Source organism: Homalodisca vitripennis, chromosome X, assembly GCF_021130785.1.
Source record: "Homalodisca vitripennis isolate AUS2020 chromosome X, UT_GWSS_2.1, whole genome shotgun sequence".
Taxonomy (NCBI): Eukaryota; Metazoa; Arthropoda; class Insecta; order Hemiptera; family Cicadellidae; genus Homalodisca; species Homalodisca vitripennis.
The window spans coordinates 54,402,015-54,418,938 of record NC_060215.1 but is presented as its reverse complement, the minus strand read 5'-3'; the positions used below and the strand labels follow the sequence as shown (position 1 = coordinate 54,418,938).

Here is a 16,924-nt window from a genome sequence, read left to right as displayed (position 1 = left end):
CTTGCAATTTATAAAGTCTCTGTCAAGTTGGAGTTACGCTAAATCAATACCAACAAACACTTTCTCAGAATTGTATTATTCGAAACATAATTTGTATTAAACACATAATTTATTTTCTATCAGACTTAACAACTATTTTGACAGAAGTTTTTCATTCTTTTTAAAGAGATTTTGGATTATATTGTAATGGGTTTTTCATCGGTTATTAAAACATTTTCTCTTTTTTTAGATTGATTTTTTGGTATTTTAAACAGAAATTTTCCTTGATATTCTGTTTTCCTTAAAAGTTAACTAGGATAGCCATGATATTATCTACTTTTATAAATATATGTATACATTTATTATAATTGTCATATTATGCATTTAAATAATCAGTACAATTAATACGTAAATATTCATTGTCAATTGATTACTCAAGAAACTTTGCTGAACTTGTGCTTACAAATTCTTTTTTATTCTAGGGATGGAAGCAGTCTGTTGGACATACACATAGAAATAAGAGGTCCAGGTGAAGATTTCGGATCAGCTCTAGTAACACAAAATGGCTCCATGGACAGTACAGAGGAATTCTCGATTCCTATAGAATACCGGATAACAGATGAGTATCTTAGAGTGAGCTACCAACCGAAGAGCGTAGGGCATCACGAACTGTCCATAAGTAGACATGGCTACATAATTCCGGGATCTCCATTTATTATTAGTGTTGATGACATTTCCGAGCAGATGCCAAAGAAGAGGTTTAATTCTATCGAATGGTACACAGAAGATGAAGACAGAAGGCAAAAAGAATTGCAAAACAAGAAGAAAAACGCTAAGGTTAAATGCAGGATTGTTGACTTTGTAACGGAAAAAATGTATTTGACAGAAGATGGACAACTGTTGAAAATACCGGATGACAATACAAACTGTACCACTCCACCACCTCCTAACTTTCCCGCTCCAGGTCCACCATTTATTTCCGAACCTCCAATAGACACACCTCCCTCTCCTGCTCTTAGTATCGATTCTAGAAATAGTCATTCTAGAAGAAGTATTAGCCCAAGACTGAAAAAAAAGAAAAGGGAGAAACCAAAGTGGGCAAACGTTAAACCTGATTCTTTGAAATATATCATTTTAAAACCCCCTAAATTTCAGGTTAAGAGAGTATCTGATGCTGCTTCGCAAGCCATGTTAGAATTTCAGCCAAGCATATTTCAAGAAAAATGCAAAAGAATTGTTTCAGTCTGTGACTACTTATTAAAACATTGTCCTAGACAGACTAGTTTAGACATTATTTCAGGAGCTGGGCATATTTTGCAATCTACTAAAGTCGAGAATAGTTCCGTACATAATACTACAGTCAAACAAGCTATAATACAATACCCTTCTATTGAAGATGATGATGATGTATTTGTTTCCTCAACATGTACTTCCCCTACAGTAACAACTATTACATACCCACAAAGGTGTCGTAGTGTATCTTTAAGCTTTGTAAATGATGACATTAAAACTGATAACGGAAGTGATAAAACCACAGAAGAAGCTGAAATAGTAACTAGAAGTCGAAAAGAATCACAAGACTCCTTGACTTGTCACTCAGCCTCCCTGGCTAGAAAATGTTTTAAAACAGAGGGTAACACAAAATCTCCAAGAAGGAGATCGAGTTTTTCATCCATAAGTCAGACTGATTGTAATGATTTAATCGAGGGTAATAATAATTATGATGATTTCTTGACTGTTGATGGAAGTGATATAACAATGAGTGGCCCTATTGCATCAAGAGATCAAATGGAATCTGAAATCAAACTTATTAGTTATACAAAATTTGAAGAAAGAAACGATTCGTTGGATTTTTTTGGAGAAAATAAATTAACTAACACAAACGTAATTATTAATGATGAAGAGTTAACAAAAGAAAAGAAAACTTGTGATATACCACATGAAATCGAAAAAGTTTCAGATGATAAACTGCTATCCGATTATTCTGAAATGTGCAATACTATGGAAACCGGTACTAAGTTAATTGATGTAAATAAACCTTCTTTATTATGGGACTCAAACATGAAATCGATTTTTAAGACGCAGAACCAAGCCAAAATAGGTAAGACATTAACCGCTTCAAGTAAACTTGTTGAGAAAATAATTGCACAATTTGAAACTAACTTACATAGAGAAATCAAATTAGAGAATGTTTCTGTAACTGAACAAAACGGCGTAGAAAAACAATTTAAAGAAAACCGCAGTGCAGGATTATTTTCCGGTGACATTTCTTTGCCAAATGATCCTAACACGAATAAAGTAAAACATGATTCTGAATATGTTGACAAACTTCATATTGAGTATCTTAAATCAATTGGTGCCAGTGATGAGTCTCTCTCAACTATAAAATCTAAGATAGAACTGTTTGAGAAAGGTGTGAACAGCCATACTAAAAATAAGGTCTTATATTCACCAGTTCGGTTTAGTATTTCAAAACCTCATCATAATCCAGTGTGTACTGATGACTCCATTAATAAAATAGTTCCTTTGACAGACCATGTGTTTAGAGCCGAGCCAGCTATAGTTGTCTCTAAACATTATGCTGAACTACACGAACTTACCGTACAACCACCAGGACTAACAGAAGGAGTATACTTTGATTTCCAGCCTCCAACTAGAAGATTAAGGAACTCAATATCAGACATAAGTGATGTAGATGATGCAACAGACAAATGTAACATAAACATAGTATTAGATGAATCGTCACAGGAGAAGTCACAACCAATGCTTGTAGAGCCCAAATCATTAAATCAAATTACTAAAGCAGGCACAGAACATAACGAAAATAAAGAACTTACGTCAAATGAATCTTTAGGAAATGTTCTTGTCGGAAAAACTCATTTTCAAAATCCAACCAGTGAACCACATGATATATCTGTTCAGGCTTGTGGCAAACATGAATCAACTAATACAAATATTGATTGTAAAAACACTAATGTGGAGCCGATGGGAACCGTTCATGAGTCAAGTTATGACTCTAAAGATTATGGGGAGCAAACCATTAAGTTAGAAGAAATTAACATTTCAAAATCCGTTCATTTATTGGAGACAAAAAACATACTCGAGGAAAACGTTGGGATAGTTGATTGTGTCCCTAAATCAAATACATGGTCAGCAGAGCAGTTACAAAATCAACACAATGAGGAAAATTCCGTCTCACAGGCTTTTGGAGAACGAAATATGGCTTCTGTCAAATGTAAAAGATTAGTTGATACAAATAAAAAGTTTTTCGAATCCTTGAATACGCACAATACAGAGATAAAAACCAACAGAGTAGACGGATATGCCGGAAGCAGTAAGTTTTGTCCCGAGGGAAATAATCCTGTTGTAGTGAAAATTAACAATACGAAGAAAATTCAAGATAATTATTTCATGAGAAATATTAATCAACCTGTTAAAGCTAACAAGTCATTAAATTCTAATGAAACTGAGAGGGAAACATACCCACCACATACTGAAGAATCCATTTGTTCCATTAACACAACATCAGAAAGTTCTATTTCCTGTCATGACGATATAGACAACATTATTTCTGAATATTATAAAGAAACAACGTATAAAGGTGAAATTTTCATTAAAAATGAAGAAATAAATTGTCAATCGGCTCAATTAAATGACGATGACAAAACAACCTTTTCTTGTAACAAAATTGATCACAATATCAATACTGAAGATATTCCAACTTGCAGTGATACATTGAGAATTGATTTATTTAGTAAAGATAACTCGACAGACGACTGCCCTATATTACACAATGTTGAAATAACATCTAGAGTGGTAGATATATTTCATAATGATTCGGAAGTTCAATCACATAATGCAACAGAACATATAACTAAGACCGAAAAAAATGAAGTAGGTGTCAAACAAGAAGAAAACATTTTATCTGACAGTCAAAATATTTACAGAAACATAATGCACAGTGAAAAAATTGAAACTTTAAAAGGAAATGATCAAACAATACTAATACAATCAAAGTTCGAAGAAAAAGAAGAACTAATCGCAATTGATACTCATAAAAATGAAGGTATACCAAACAATAATATTTTGACAACATGTCTTCCTGAATCCATAATTTTAGAAGAAGAGGACGATAAGAGCAAAGCCAATTGTTATATTAAAGTATCTGAAGAAGTATCAGGAAAAGAATCAGTAAATGGTCCAGATCAATCATCTGATCATTCACAACCAATACATGAAAACAAAACAATAAACACTATTGCTGAAAACGTTAACAGTGGCTCTCAAATTACACCACATGAAAATTCTGAAGAGACCTCGTGTAAACAGACCTATTCTAAGACACAACAAGCTGAAGATGAATCGGCAATATATGAGTTTGAACTAAATACGACACTGCATAGTAACAAGTCATCCGATATTCAAGTTAAAGATGGGAATATAACCAATAAAGAAATACATAAAACGTTTAAAAAGACTGATCTAAAAGCACAAAACCATATTATTGCTGAAAACAATGAACGAAAAGATGTTAAGTCACCACAAAATAAACCAATTACTGAAGATGAGTTGACAGAACATACGCCGTTGCAAAAGACCGAAATGGAAACCACCATAGAAAGAAATTTCGTTCAAAATTTAGAAAACGAGCATAGGAACACTCATATTCCGTCTACAGACGAACATCTGCCGTTACAGCATGACAAAAGCGCTGTTGGATATATTGATAGTATCCATGAAACTATACTAAATGAAAATTCAGAAGTGGACAATTCACGTGTAAAGACAGATTCAAATACCGAACAGGCTGTCGAATTATTAGAGTATTGCCATGTTAAAGAGTTAGAAGTTGAACAACCAAGTACTCAAGCTCAGTCAACTGATGGCACAACGCCGTTACAAAATGTTCAACTTTTAGTAGAGAAGATTGATAATACCTCTGATATTGTACAGCATGAAGTTTCTGAAGAAATTAATATTAGCCTACAGACACAATATACAACTCAACAATCTATGGTAATACTAAGTGATTGCAAACTTAAGCCCCTTGTACAGAAATCAGAACCTGAGCAATCAATTGCTCAAGATCAGTCAACTAATGGCTCTACGCCGTTACAGCGTGACGAAATTATAGTGAAAAAGTTTCATAGTGTTCCTCAAATTATTTTTGCAGATTTTGAATTAGACAACAGTGTACAGGACTCATCTAATGCTGAGCAGCTTGTAGAAGTGTTAGATCAATGTTTTGTAAAACCCGTTTATGAAGAATTAGAAAGTGAACAACCAAGTATTCAAGTCCAGTCGACTGACGAACCTACACCATTGCAAAATGACGAAATTTCAATAGAGAGGATTGATAATGTACCTGTAATCATACAGCATGAAGACTCTGATGTAACCATTATTAGTGTACAGACACAATCTAAAACTCAAAAATCTGCTGAAATATTAAATATTAAACCAGATGAAAAGGAATTAGCAATTGGACAGTCCAGTTTTCAAGTTAAGTCGACTGATAACTCTATGTCATCACTTATTGTTGCAAAAGCATTAGAAAGGGTTGATGAGACAAATAACGACCTTACGCTGGAAATAGGAGAAGAAAGGATTAATAGTGTGCCTGGAACTGTACAAAATGTAGACTCTGAGGTAGACAATATAAGTATCCAGTCACAATCTAATATTCAAGAACCAATAGAATTAATAGATAAAAACTATGTTAAATCCGTTGAAGAAGGATTACGAAATGAGCAAGAAAATACTAAAGATCTCTCTATTGATGACCCTAAGACTTTGCAGGGTGATAAAATTGCTGTTTTGATTGATGTTGTCCCTCAAATGATGCTTCTAGAAGACCGTGTATTAGACAATACGTGTGTAGAGCAAGCTGTAAAAGTAATAACCATAGTTCAACCCGTTGAAAAAGCAATAGGAAACGAACAATCAATTACTCAGGATCAGTCGATAAAGGACACTGCAGGAGAAAAAAATGATAGTGCCATGCCAGTTATACTACATGAAGAGTCTAATGTAGACAGTGAGTGTTTTCAGACTCGTACTAATATTGAGCAAATGAATACACAAGATCAGTCGAATAACTATCATATGTCATTACAGCATAATGAAATAGCACACACTAGTTTAGTATGCACTGACACTGCTATACCGAATACTGATAGTGTCCCACAAATTGAAACACCTGAAAATTATCTTGTACCCAATATTAGTATAGATGTCCAAAATAAATCTCAAGAAGCTTTTGAATTATCAGACAAATGCTTTAGACCGTTTAATAAAGAAATAAGAAACCAATCAAAAGATATATCGTTTCCCGACCTTATATCGTTACAAAATGACAAAATTAAAGAAGGAGAGATTGATAGTAAACCTGAGATTATACAACAAGGCTCAGAAGAATCCAATATATGTATAGAGGCCACATCTCCTGCACAACCTGCAGGACACAATATTGGGTTTGTCTCTCAAATTATAAATGACGATTCTGAAGTGGACAATAAATATGTACTGACAACATTGAATACTCAAACACCCAAAAAAGAGTTAGATAAATGCTATTTTAAATCTTTTGAAGAGGAATTACAAATTGTGACACCAAGTATTCAATATCAGAATGATGGAATAGCAGTAGAAATGACAGATAGTGCTCCTATAACTATACAATATGAAGAACATGAAGTAGCCAATATGAGAATACAGTCCCAACCTAATACGCGACAACCTGTAGAAGTAACACACATTATATCTGATGTTATACAATTTGAAGACTCTGAAGTAACCAAAATTAATATACTGCTCACATCTGATAATCTACAGCAAGGAGAATCGTTAGAAGAATCTTATGTTAAATCTGATGAAGAGGAATTACGAATTATGCTGCCAAGTATTCGATATCAGTCGAGTGTAGACCCCACGCTGTTGCAGACTGATAAAACTGAAGTAGAAAAGATTGATATTGTCTCTCAAATTATGCTCCGTGAATACAGTGAAGTAAACAATACATGTGAACTGACCGTAAGTAATAATATTGAACTTGCAGAAGTATCAAACAAATGCTATGTTAAACCATGTAAAAAAGAATTAGGTAGCGAGCAACCAAGTACTCAAGTTCAAAGGGCAGATGACCCTATACTATCTCAAAACGAAGAAATTTCAGTAGATAAAATTGATACGGTGCCTGAAACTATTCAACATGAAGACTCTGAAGAAACTAATATTAATGTACAGAAACAATCGGAAGCTCTAAAAAATCAGACAACTGATGAGATTACGCTGGTACAGAATGTCGAAAATGGAGTAGGAGATATTGATACTGTAAAGAATACATGTGTACAGGCGCAATCAAATACTGAAGAAGTAGTTGAATTGTTGGATAACAAAGTTTTTAAATCCGTAGAAAGAGAATTAGGAGTTGAGCAACCAATTACTGAAGTTCAATTGACTGACGACCCTACTTCGTCAGAAAAGGACGAAATTGTGGTGGAAAATATTGATAGTATCTCTCTAATTATAACTGAAGATTCTGAAATGGACAATACATGCATACAGATCCCATTGAATACTCAAATACCTATAGAGGAGCTAGACAAATGCTATGTTAACCCCGTTAAAGAAGAACCTAGAATTAAGCAAACAAGTACACAATATCAATTCAATGAAGATCTTATGCCAATGCCGAATGTTGAAATTGCAGGAGAAAAGATGGATATTTTCCCTGAAAATATACAAAATTTAAACTCTGAAGTAGCTAATATGATTATAAACAACACATACGATACTGAAATGCCAGAACTAAAAGATACATGCTACGTTCAATCCACTGAAGAAGAGTTAACAATTGACCACTCAATTATTCAAGATCAGTCGGATATAAGGCCTAAGCCATCACAAAATAACGATTTGGCTTTAGGAAACGTCGATAACTTTCATAAAATGTTACTAAATGTAGATTCTGAAGTTGATAATGCGTGTGTACAGACCCACTCAAATACTCAACAGGCTGCTGAATTATTAGATGGCTGCCTTGTTAAACATGTTGAAAAAGAATTAGAAACTGAACAATTAAATAATCAAATTCAATCAACAAATGACACTACGTCATCACAAAATGTTGAAACTTTAGTAGATGAAATTGGTAATATACCTATAAACATACAATTTGAAAATTCTAAGGAAATTACAATTGGTGTAGAGACACAACCTGAAACTAAAAAATCAAACGAAATATTAGACGATTCCTGTCTTAAGCCCTTTGAAAACAAAATGGAAATTACACAATCAGTTACTCAATATCAGTCGACAAATGACTCTACGCCGTCGCAGAATGACGAAATAGTGGTAGAAAAGAACGATAGTGTTCCTCAATTTGTAAGTAAAATGTTTGAGGTAGATAACACATGTTTACAGGCCCCATCTAATACTGCACACCCTCTAGAAGTGTCAGAGGAATGCTATACTAAACACGTTGATTATGAATTAGGAATTGAGAAGTCTACTACACAATATCAGGCAACTAATCACCTTATGCTGTTGCCGGATGACAAAATTGCAGTAGAAATAATTTATAGTGTCCCTGAAACTATGCAAACTTCTGAAGTAGCCAATTTTAATATGCAGGCCTTGTCCAGTACTAATGAACCTCTAGATGAGGCAGTTGAATTATACGTTAAATCCAGTGAAGATCTAACAATAGGGCAATCACTTACTCAATTCCAGTCGACTTACGAGCCTGCGCCGTCACATAATGACAAGATTGAGGTAGGGTTTATTGATACTGTCCATAAAATTATACTAAGTGAAGATTCAGAAGTTGAACAACCAAGTACTCAAGCTCAGTCAACTGATGGCACAACGCCGTCTCAAAATGTTCAAATTTTATTAGAGAAGATTGATAATACCTCTGAAATTATACACCATGAAGTTTCTGAAGAAATTAATATTAGCCTACAGACACAATATACAACTCAACAATCTATGGTAATACTAAGTGATTGCAAACTTAAGCCCCTTGAACAGAAATCAGAACCTGAGCAATCAATTGCTCAAGATCAGTCAACTAATGGCTCTACGCCGTCACAGCGTGACGAAATTATAGTAAAAAAGTTTCATAGTGTTCCTCAAATTATTTTTGCAGATTTTGAATTAGACAACAGTGTACAGGACTCATCTAATGCTGAGCAGCTTGTAGAAGTGTTAGATCAATGTTTTGTAAAACCCGTTTATGAAGAATTAGAAAGTGAACAACCAAGTATTCAAGTCCAGTCGACTGACGAACCTACACCATTGCAAAATGACGAAATTTCAATAGAGAGGATTGATAATGTACCTGTAATCATACAGCATGAAGACTCTGATGTAACCATTATTAGAGTACAGACACAATCTAAAACTCAAGAATCTGCTGAAATATTAAATATTAAACCAGACGAAAAGGAATTAGCAATTGGACAGCCCAGCACTAACGTTAAGTCGACTGATAACTTTAATCTGTCACTTGTCGTCGAAAATGAATTAATACAGATTAATACTCTCCCTGAAGAGATGCGTGTAGAGTCTGCATTACACAATGCATGTGTAGAGTCCCAATCCAATACTCAACAATCTATAGGAATATTATTTCAATGCCATAATAAACCCAGTGAAAAAGATTTAGGAATTCAGCAACCTAGTATTCTAGATAAATTAACTGATGACGTTAAATTGTTGCAAGATAACAAAACTACATTGCAACATTCTGGAAGTTCCCCTCACAATACATGTAAAGACCGCGAGGTAGACAGTATATTTGTACAGACGCAATGTAACTCTCAGCAATATGTACATGTATCAGAAAATAATTGTTTTCAAACTGTAAAAGAAGAATTAAGAACTCTCGATTTCTCAAGTTCTCAAGATCGACCATCAAGCGAGATCAGGCTATTGCAGAGTGATGTAGTTGCTGAAGAAAAGATAGACCGCGTCTCTCAATTTAGTGTACATGAAGAGTTTGAAGTAGACAAATCATGTGTACAGACCAAATTCAATTATCAACAAGCTGTAGAAGTACCTGATAAACTCCAAGTGGAAGAGGAATTAGGAATTAAGCAACCGAGTACGCAAGATAACTCGACTGATGGGACTACGCAGTTGCACAACAACGTAAATTCAGTAGATAAGATTGAAAGTGTCTCTGGAAACATAATATATGATAGCTCAAAAATTGCCAATATGACTTTAGAAACACAGACTCTTTCTCAACAAAGTATAGAATTATCAGATAAATTATATGTTGAACCCACTGTAGAAGAATTAGGAATTGGGCAATCAATTACTCAAGAACAATTGACTAACGATGTAACGCCACTGCAGAATATCGAAATAGCATATGTTGATGAAAAAGATTTCAAAGCAGTAAAAATATCAGACAAAAACTCTATTAAACAAGAATTACGAATTGACCAAATTAATACTCAAGATTCGGTTTACGACCCTATATTATCGCATAATAAAGAAATAGCTCACGTTACTGTAGAGCATATTTATGATGTTCCTAATATTATACAACAGGAATTCTCAGAAATAGACAATAAATGTGTCCAGAACCCATCTAACACTCTGGTAAACTTAGATACAGGTGACATCATACCCTTTCAAGAAGAATTGAGAATTGATCAATCTATTGCTAAAAATCTGTCCACTAAAGATTTCATGTCACTGCAAAATAATGAAAGTACCGAAAGTAATATTAATTGTGTATCTCAAATTATAACTGATGAAGATGTTAAAAAAGACATTGTATGTGTATTGACCCAGTCTAATGCTAAACCAAATGTAGATGAATCAGACAAATTCAAAATTAATCCAGTTGATTATGAATTAAATATTGAACAAACGTTTACTCCAGATCGGCCGAATAAAAACTCTACCCAGAATAATGAAACTGTAGTTGAAAAGATTCATAGCGTCCCTCAAATTATACTAAATAAAGATATTGAAGAAGGCAATACGTGTGTTCAGACCGGATCTGATACCGAACCGGATGTAGATGAATCAGACGACTGCAAAGCTAAACGTGATGATTGCGAATTAGAAACTGAAAATTTGATCACTACAGGTCAATCCACTGAAGAGCCTACAGTGTTAGAGAATAAGGAAATTGTAGTGGAAATGAATCACAGTGTCCCTCAAATTATGGTACATGAAGATTTCAAAGAAGAAAGTACGTGTGTACAGACCCAATCTAATGCTCAACAAGATTTAGATGAATCTGATGAGTGCAAAGTTAAACCTGTTGGTTATGAACTAGAAATCGAACACTCGATCACTCAAGATCAATCAACTGAAGATCCAAAATTGTTAGAGAATTCTGAAATTGTATTAGAAATGATTCACAGTGTTCCTCAGATTACGGTACATGAAGATTATAAAGAAGACAATACGTGTGTACAGATCCACTCTAATGTTCAACAAGATTTAGAAGAATCAGACGAATGCAAAATTAAACCTGTTTCTCACGAACTAGAAATCGAACACTCGATAACTCAAGATCAATCGACTGAAAGTCTTACAGTGTTTAGAGGATAATAAAATTTTACTAGAAAAAATTCCCAGTATCTCCCAATTTGTGGTACATGAAGAATTTAATGAAACCGATACCTGTGTACAGGCCCAATCTAATATTCAACAGGATTTAGATGAATCTGATGAGTGCAAAGTTAAACCTGTTGGTTATGAACTAGAAATCGAACACTCGATCACTCAAGATCAATCAACTGAAGATCCAAAATTGTTAGAGAATTCTGAAATTGTATTAGAAATGATTCACAGTGTTCCTCAAATTATGGTACATGAAGATTATAAAGAAGACAATACGTGTGTACAGATCCACTCTAATGTTCAACAAGATTTAGAAGAATCAGACGAATGCAAAATTAAACCTGTTTCTCACGAACTAGAAATCGAACACTCGATAACTCAAGATCAATCGACTGAAAATCTTACAGTGTTAGAGGATAATGAAATTTTACTAGAAAAAATTCCCAGTATCTCCCAATTTGTGGTACATGAACAATTTAATGAAACCGATACCTGTGTACAGGCCCAATCTAATATTCAACAGGATTTAGATGAATCTGACGAATGCAAAGTTAAACCTGTTAATTATGAACTAGAAATCGAACAATTGATTACTGAAGATCAGTCAACTGAAGATCCTAAATTGTTAGATAATAATGAAGTTGTAGTAGTGAAGATTCAAAGTGTTCCCCAAATTACGGTACAAGAAGATTTTATAGAAGATAATACGTGTGTACTGACCCACTCCACTGTTCAACGAGATGTAGAAGAATCAGACAAGAGTAAAGCAAAACCTGATGGTTGTGAATTAGAAACTGAACACATGATCACTACTCGTCAATCGACTGAAGATATAAAAGTGTTAGAGGATGATAAAATTCCAGTAGAAAATATTCATAGCATCCCTCAAATTATAGTACATGAAGACTTTAATGAAGATTATACGTGTGAACAGACCCACTCTAATGCCCAACAAGATTTAGAAGAATCAGACGAGTGCAAAGCTAAACCTGTTGGTTGTGAATTAGAAACTAAAAATTTGATCACTACAGGTCAATGGACTCAAGGTTCTACAGTGTTAGAGAATAATGAAACTCCAGTAGAAAAGATTCATAGCGTCTCCCAAATCATGGGACATAAAGAATTTAATGAAGACAATACGTGTGTACAGACCCATTCTAATAGTCAACAAGATTTAGGTGAATCTGACGAGAGCAAAATTAAACCTGTTGGTCACGAACTAGAAATCGAACACTCAATAACTCAAATTCAGTCGACTGAAGATCATACAGTGTTAGAGAATAATGAAATTGTAGTAGAAAAGAATCACAGTGTCCCTCAAATTATGGTACGTGAAGATTTCAAAGAAGACGATACGTGTGTACAGACCCATTCTAACGTTCAACAAGATTTAGAAGAATCAGACGAGTGCAAAGCTAAACCTGTTGGTTGTGAATTAGAAACTGAAAAGTTGATAACTACAGGTCAATCCACTAAAGAGCCTTCAGTGTTAGAGTGTAAGGAAATTCCAGTAGAAAAGATTCATAGCGTCTCCCAAATTATGGTACTTGAGGACTTTAATGAAAATAATACGATTGTAGAGACCCACTTTAATGCTCAACAAGGTTTACAAGAATCAGACGAAAACCAAATTAAACCTGTTGGTCACGAACTAGTAATCGAACACTCGATAACTCAAGATAAGTCGACTGAAGATCATACGGTGTTAGAGAATAATGAAATTGTAGTGGAAATGAATCACAGTGTCCCTCAAATTATGGTACATGAAGATTTCAAAGAAGAAAGTACGTGTGTACAGACTCAATCTAATCCTCAACAAGCTTTAGATGAATCTGATGAGTGCAAAGTTAAACCTGTTGGTTATGAAATAGAAATCGAACACTCGATCATTCAAGATCAATCGACTGAAGATCCAAAATTGTTAGAGAATTCTGAGATTGTATTAGAAATGATTCACAGTGTTCCTCAACTTACGGTACATGAAGATTATAAAGAAGAAAATACGTGTGTACAGATCCACTCTAATGTTCAACAAGATTTAGAAGAATCAGACGAATGCAAAATTAAACCTGTTTCTCACGAACTAGAAATCGAACACTCGATAACTCAAGATCAATCGACTGAAAGTCTTACAGTGTTAGAGGATAATGAAATTTTACTAGAAAAAATTCCCAGTATCTCCAAATTTGTGGTACATGAAGAATTTAATGAAAACGATACGTGTGTACAGGCACAATCTAATGTTCAACAAGATTTAGAACAATCAGACGAATGCAAAATCATACCTGTTGGTCTCGAACTAGAAATCGAGCACTCGATAACTCCAGATCAATTGAATGAAGATCATACAGTGTTAGAGAATAATGGAATTGTAGTAGAAAAGAATCACAGTGTCCCTCAAATTATGGTAAAAGAAGATTTCAAAGAAGACAATACGTGTGTACAGACCCAATCTAATGCTCAACAAGATTTAGATGAATCTGACGAATTCAAAGTTAAACCTGTTAGTTATGAACTAGAAATCGAACAATTGATTACTGAAGATCAGTCAACGGAAGATCCTAAATTGTTAGATAATTCTGAAATTGCATTAGAAATGATTCACAGTGTCCCTCAAATTACGTTACATGAAGATTATAAAGAAGATAATACTTGTGTACAGATCCACTCTAATGTTCAACAAGATTTAGAAGAATCAGACGAATGCAAAATTAAGCCTGTTTCTCACGAACTAGAAATCGAACACTCGATAACTCAAGATCAATCGACTGAAAATCTTACAGTGTTAGAGGATAATGAAATTTTACTAGAAAAAATTCCCAGTATCTCCCAATTTGTGGTACATGAAGAATTTAATGAAAACGATACGTGTGTACAGGCCCAATCTAGTGCTCAACAAGATTTAGAAAAATCAGACGAATGCAAAATCATACCTGTTGGTCACGAACTAGAAATTGAACAATTGATTACTGAAGATCAGTCAACGGAAGATCCTAAATTGTTAGATAATTCTGAAATTGCATTAGAATTTATTCACAGTGTCCGTCAAATTACGTTACATGAAGATTATAAAGAAGATAATACGTGTGTACAGATCCACCCTAATGTTCAACAAGATTTAGAAGAATCAGACGAATGCAAAATTAAACCTGTTTCTCACGAACTAGAAATCGAACACTCGATAACTCAAGATCAATCGACTGAAAGTCTTACAGTGTTAGAGGATAATGAAATTTTACTAGAAAAAATTCCCAGTATCTCCCAATTTGTGGTACATGAAGAATTTAATGAAAACGATACGTGTGTACAGGCCCAATCTAATGTTCAACAAGATTTAGAACAATCAGACGAATGCAAAATCATACCTGTTGGTCTCGAACTAGAAATCGAGCACTCGATAACTCAAGATCAATCGAATGAAGATCATACAGTGTTAGAGAATAATGGAATTGTAGTAGAAAAGAATCACAGTGTCCCTCAAATTATGGTACAAGAAGATTTCAAAGAAGACAATACGTGTGTACAGACCAATTCTAACGTTCAACAAGATTTAGAAGAATCAGACGAGTGCAAAACTAAACTTATTGGTTGTGAATTAGAAACTGAAAATTTGTTCGCTACAGATCAATCGACTGATGATCTTACAGTGTTAGAGGGTAATGAAATTACAGTAGAAAAGATTCATAGCGTCTCCCAAATTACGGTACATGAAAAATGTCATGAAGACAATACGTGTGTACAGATCCACTCTAATGTTCAACAAGATATAGAAGAATCAGACGAGTGCAAAGCTAAAACTTTTCGTTGTGAATTAGAAACTGAAAATTTGATTACTACTGGTCAATCGAATGAAGATCCTATAGTGTTAGATGATAATGAAATTCCAGTAGAAAAGATTCATAGCGTCTCCCAAATAATGGTACATGAAGAATTGAATAAAGAGAATACATATGTACAGACCCAATTTAATGCTCAACAAGGTTTAGAAGAATCAGACGAAATCAAAATTAAACCAGTGGGTCACGGACTAGAAATCGAACACTCGATAACTGAAGATCAGCCGACTGAATACCCTAAATTGTTAGAGAATAATGAAATTGTAGTAGAAAAGAATCACAGTGACCCTCATATTATTGTACATGAAGATTTTAAAGAAGACAATAAGTGCGTACAGATCCACACTAATGTTCAACAAAATTTGAAAGAATCAGACAAGTGCAAAGTTGACACTGCTAGTTATGATTTTGAAACTGAACAATCGATTTCTCAAAGTCACTTAAAAGGAAACCCTAAATTGTTTGAAATTAATAAAATTACGATAGAAGAGATTCATAACATCCATCAAATTAAAATACATGAAGACTTTAAAGAAGAGAATACGAGTGAACAAATCCAATGTATCGCTCAACCAAATGTAGAAAAATCAGATGAATGCAAAGTTAAATCTATCGATTATGAATTAGAAATTGAACAATTGATTAGTCAAGATCAGTCGACTGAAGATCCTAAATTTCTGGAGAATAATGAAATTGAAATGGAAAATATTCGTGGTTACCGTCAGTGTATGATACATGAAGACTTTAAAGAAAGCAATACGTGTGTACAGACTCAATCTAATATTCAACCGGGTATAGAATCAGACAATCAAAGTCATACATTTCCAAATAGCGACAACTTCAACAAGTTATTTAGTATTGAGGAAAATTCTTACCTACCATATGTAGCTGGAAAAGTTGAGAGGAATGAATCATCCTGTGAACTTCTTAAATATCAGTCAGAGATTCTTACTGTAGACTACAGGCCAGAAGATGAAATAAAAATCCCTGAGAGCAAAGCTCCGAATGAAGTGGAAACCACAGATAACAATAAATCGTCATTTGCAGCTAGAGAACTGTATTTAAAATTAGTAAGTAATATAGAAACGCCTGAAAGAAGGAACTATAATATGAATGAAATCAATAAAGCCGTCTTTGAGCCGCAAACCTCAGACTATAATATTTGTAATTACACAAATAATTTTGAAAAGAGCTCTATCATTTCTTCAGGCGATTTATTTTGTCCCATTCCACCAGAGTCCCAGAGTAGTATAACCACTGACAATGTTGATCATAAAATTGTCGTCTTAGAAAATAGCGAAATGTGTACAAAAGTACAAAATACTAACTTAGAAATCAATACTACAGGTATCGCTCACAAAATTAGGCAATTTATATTTTCTGAATCAGATTCATATGATATTAGCTCTGAAGAACAAGTAAATTCTTTAAACCCACAAGATAGTTTATGCTTACAAACGTCTTTCAAGTCTTTGAATGATGAGTGTAATGAAGACAAATCTGGTTTTTATGAAAAC

General features: G+C 34.0%; 1 protein-coding gene across 1 annotated transcript in view; it reads left to right on the top strand.

Annotated features, from left to right (window-relative positions):
* LOC124369450 overlaps positions 1-16,924 on the top strand; it is a 109,516-nt gene that overhangs the window by 80,402 nt on the left and 12,190 nt on the right. Inside the window, exons 7-8 of the mRNA XM_046827457.1 lie at positions 462-11,544; positions 11,642-15,227. Coding sequence (XP_046683413.1) covers positions 462-11,544; positions 11,642-15,227 — 14,669 coding nt within the window. The remainder of the gene's footprint in view (positions 1-461; positions 11,545-11,641; positions 15,228-16,924) is intronic.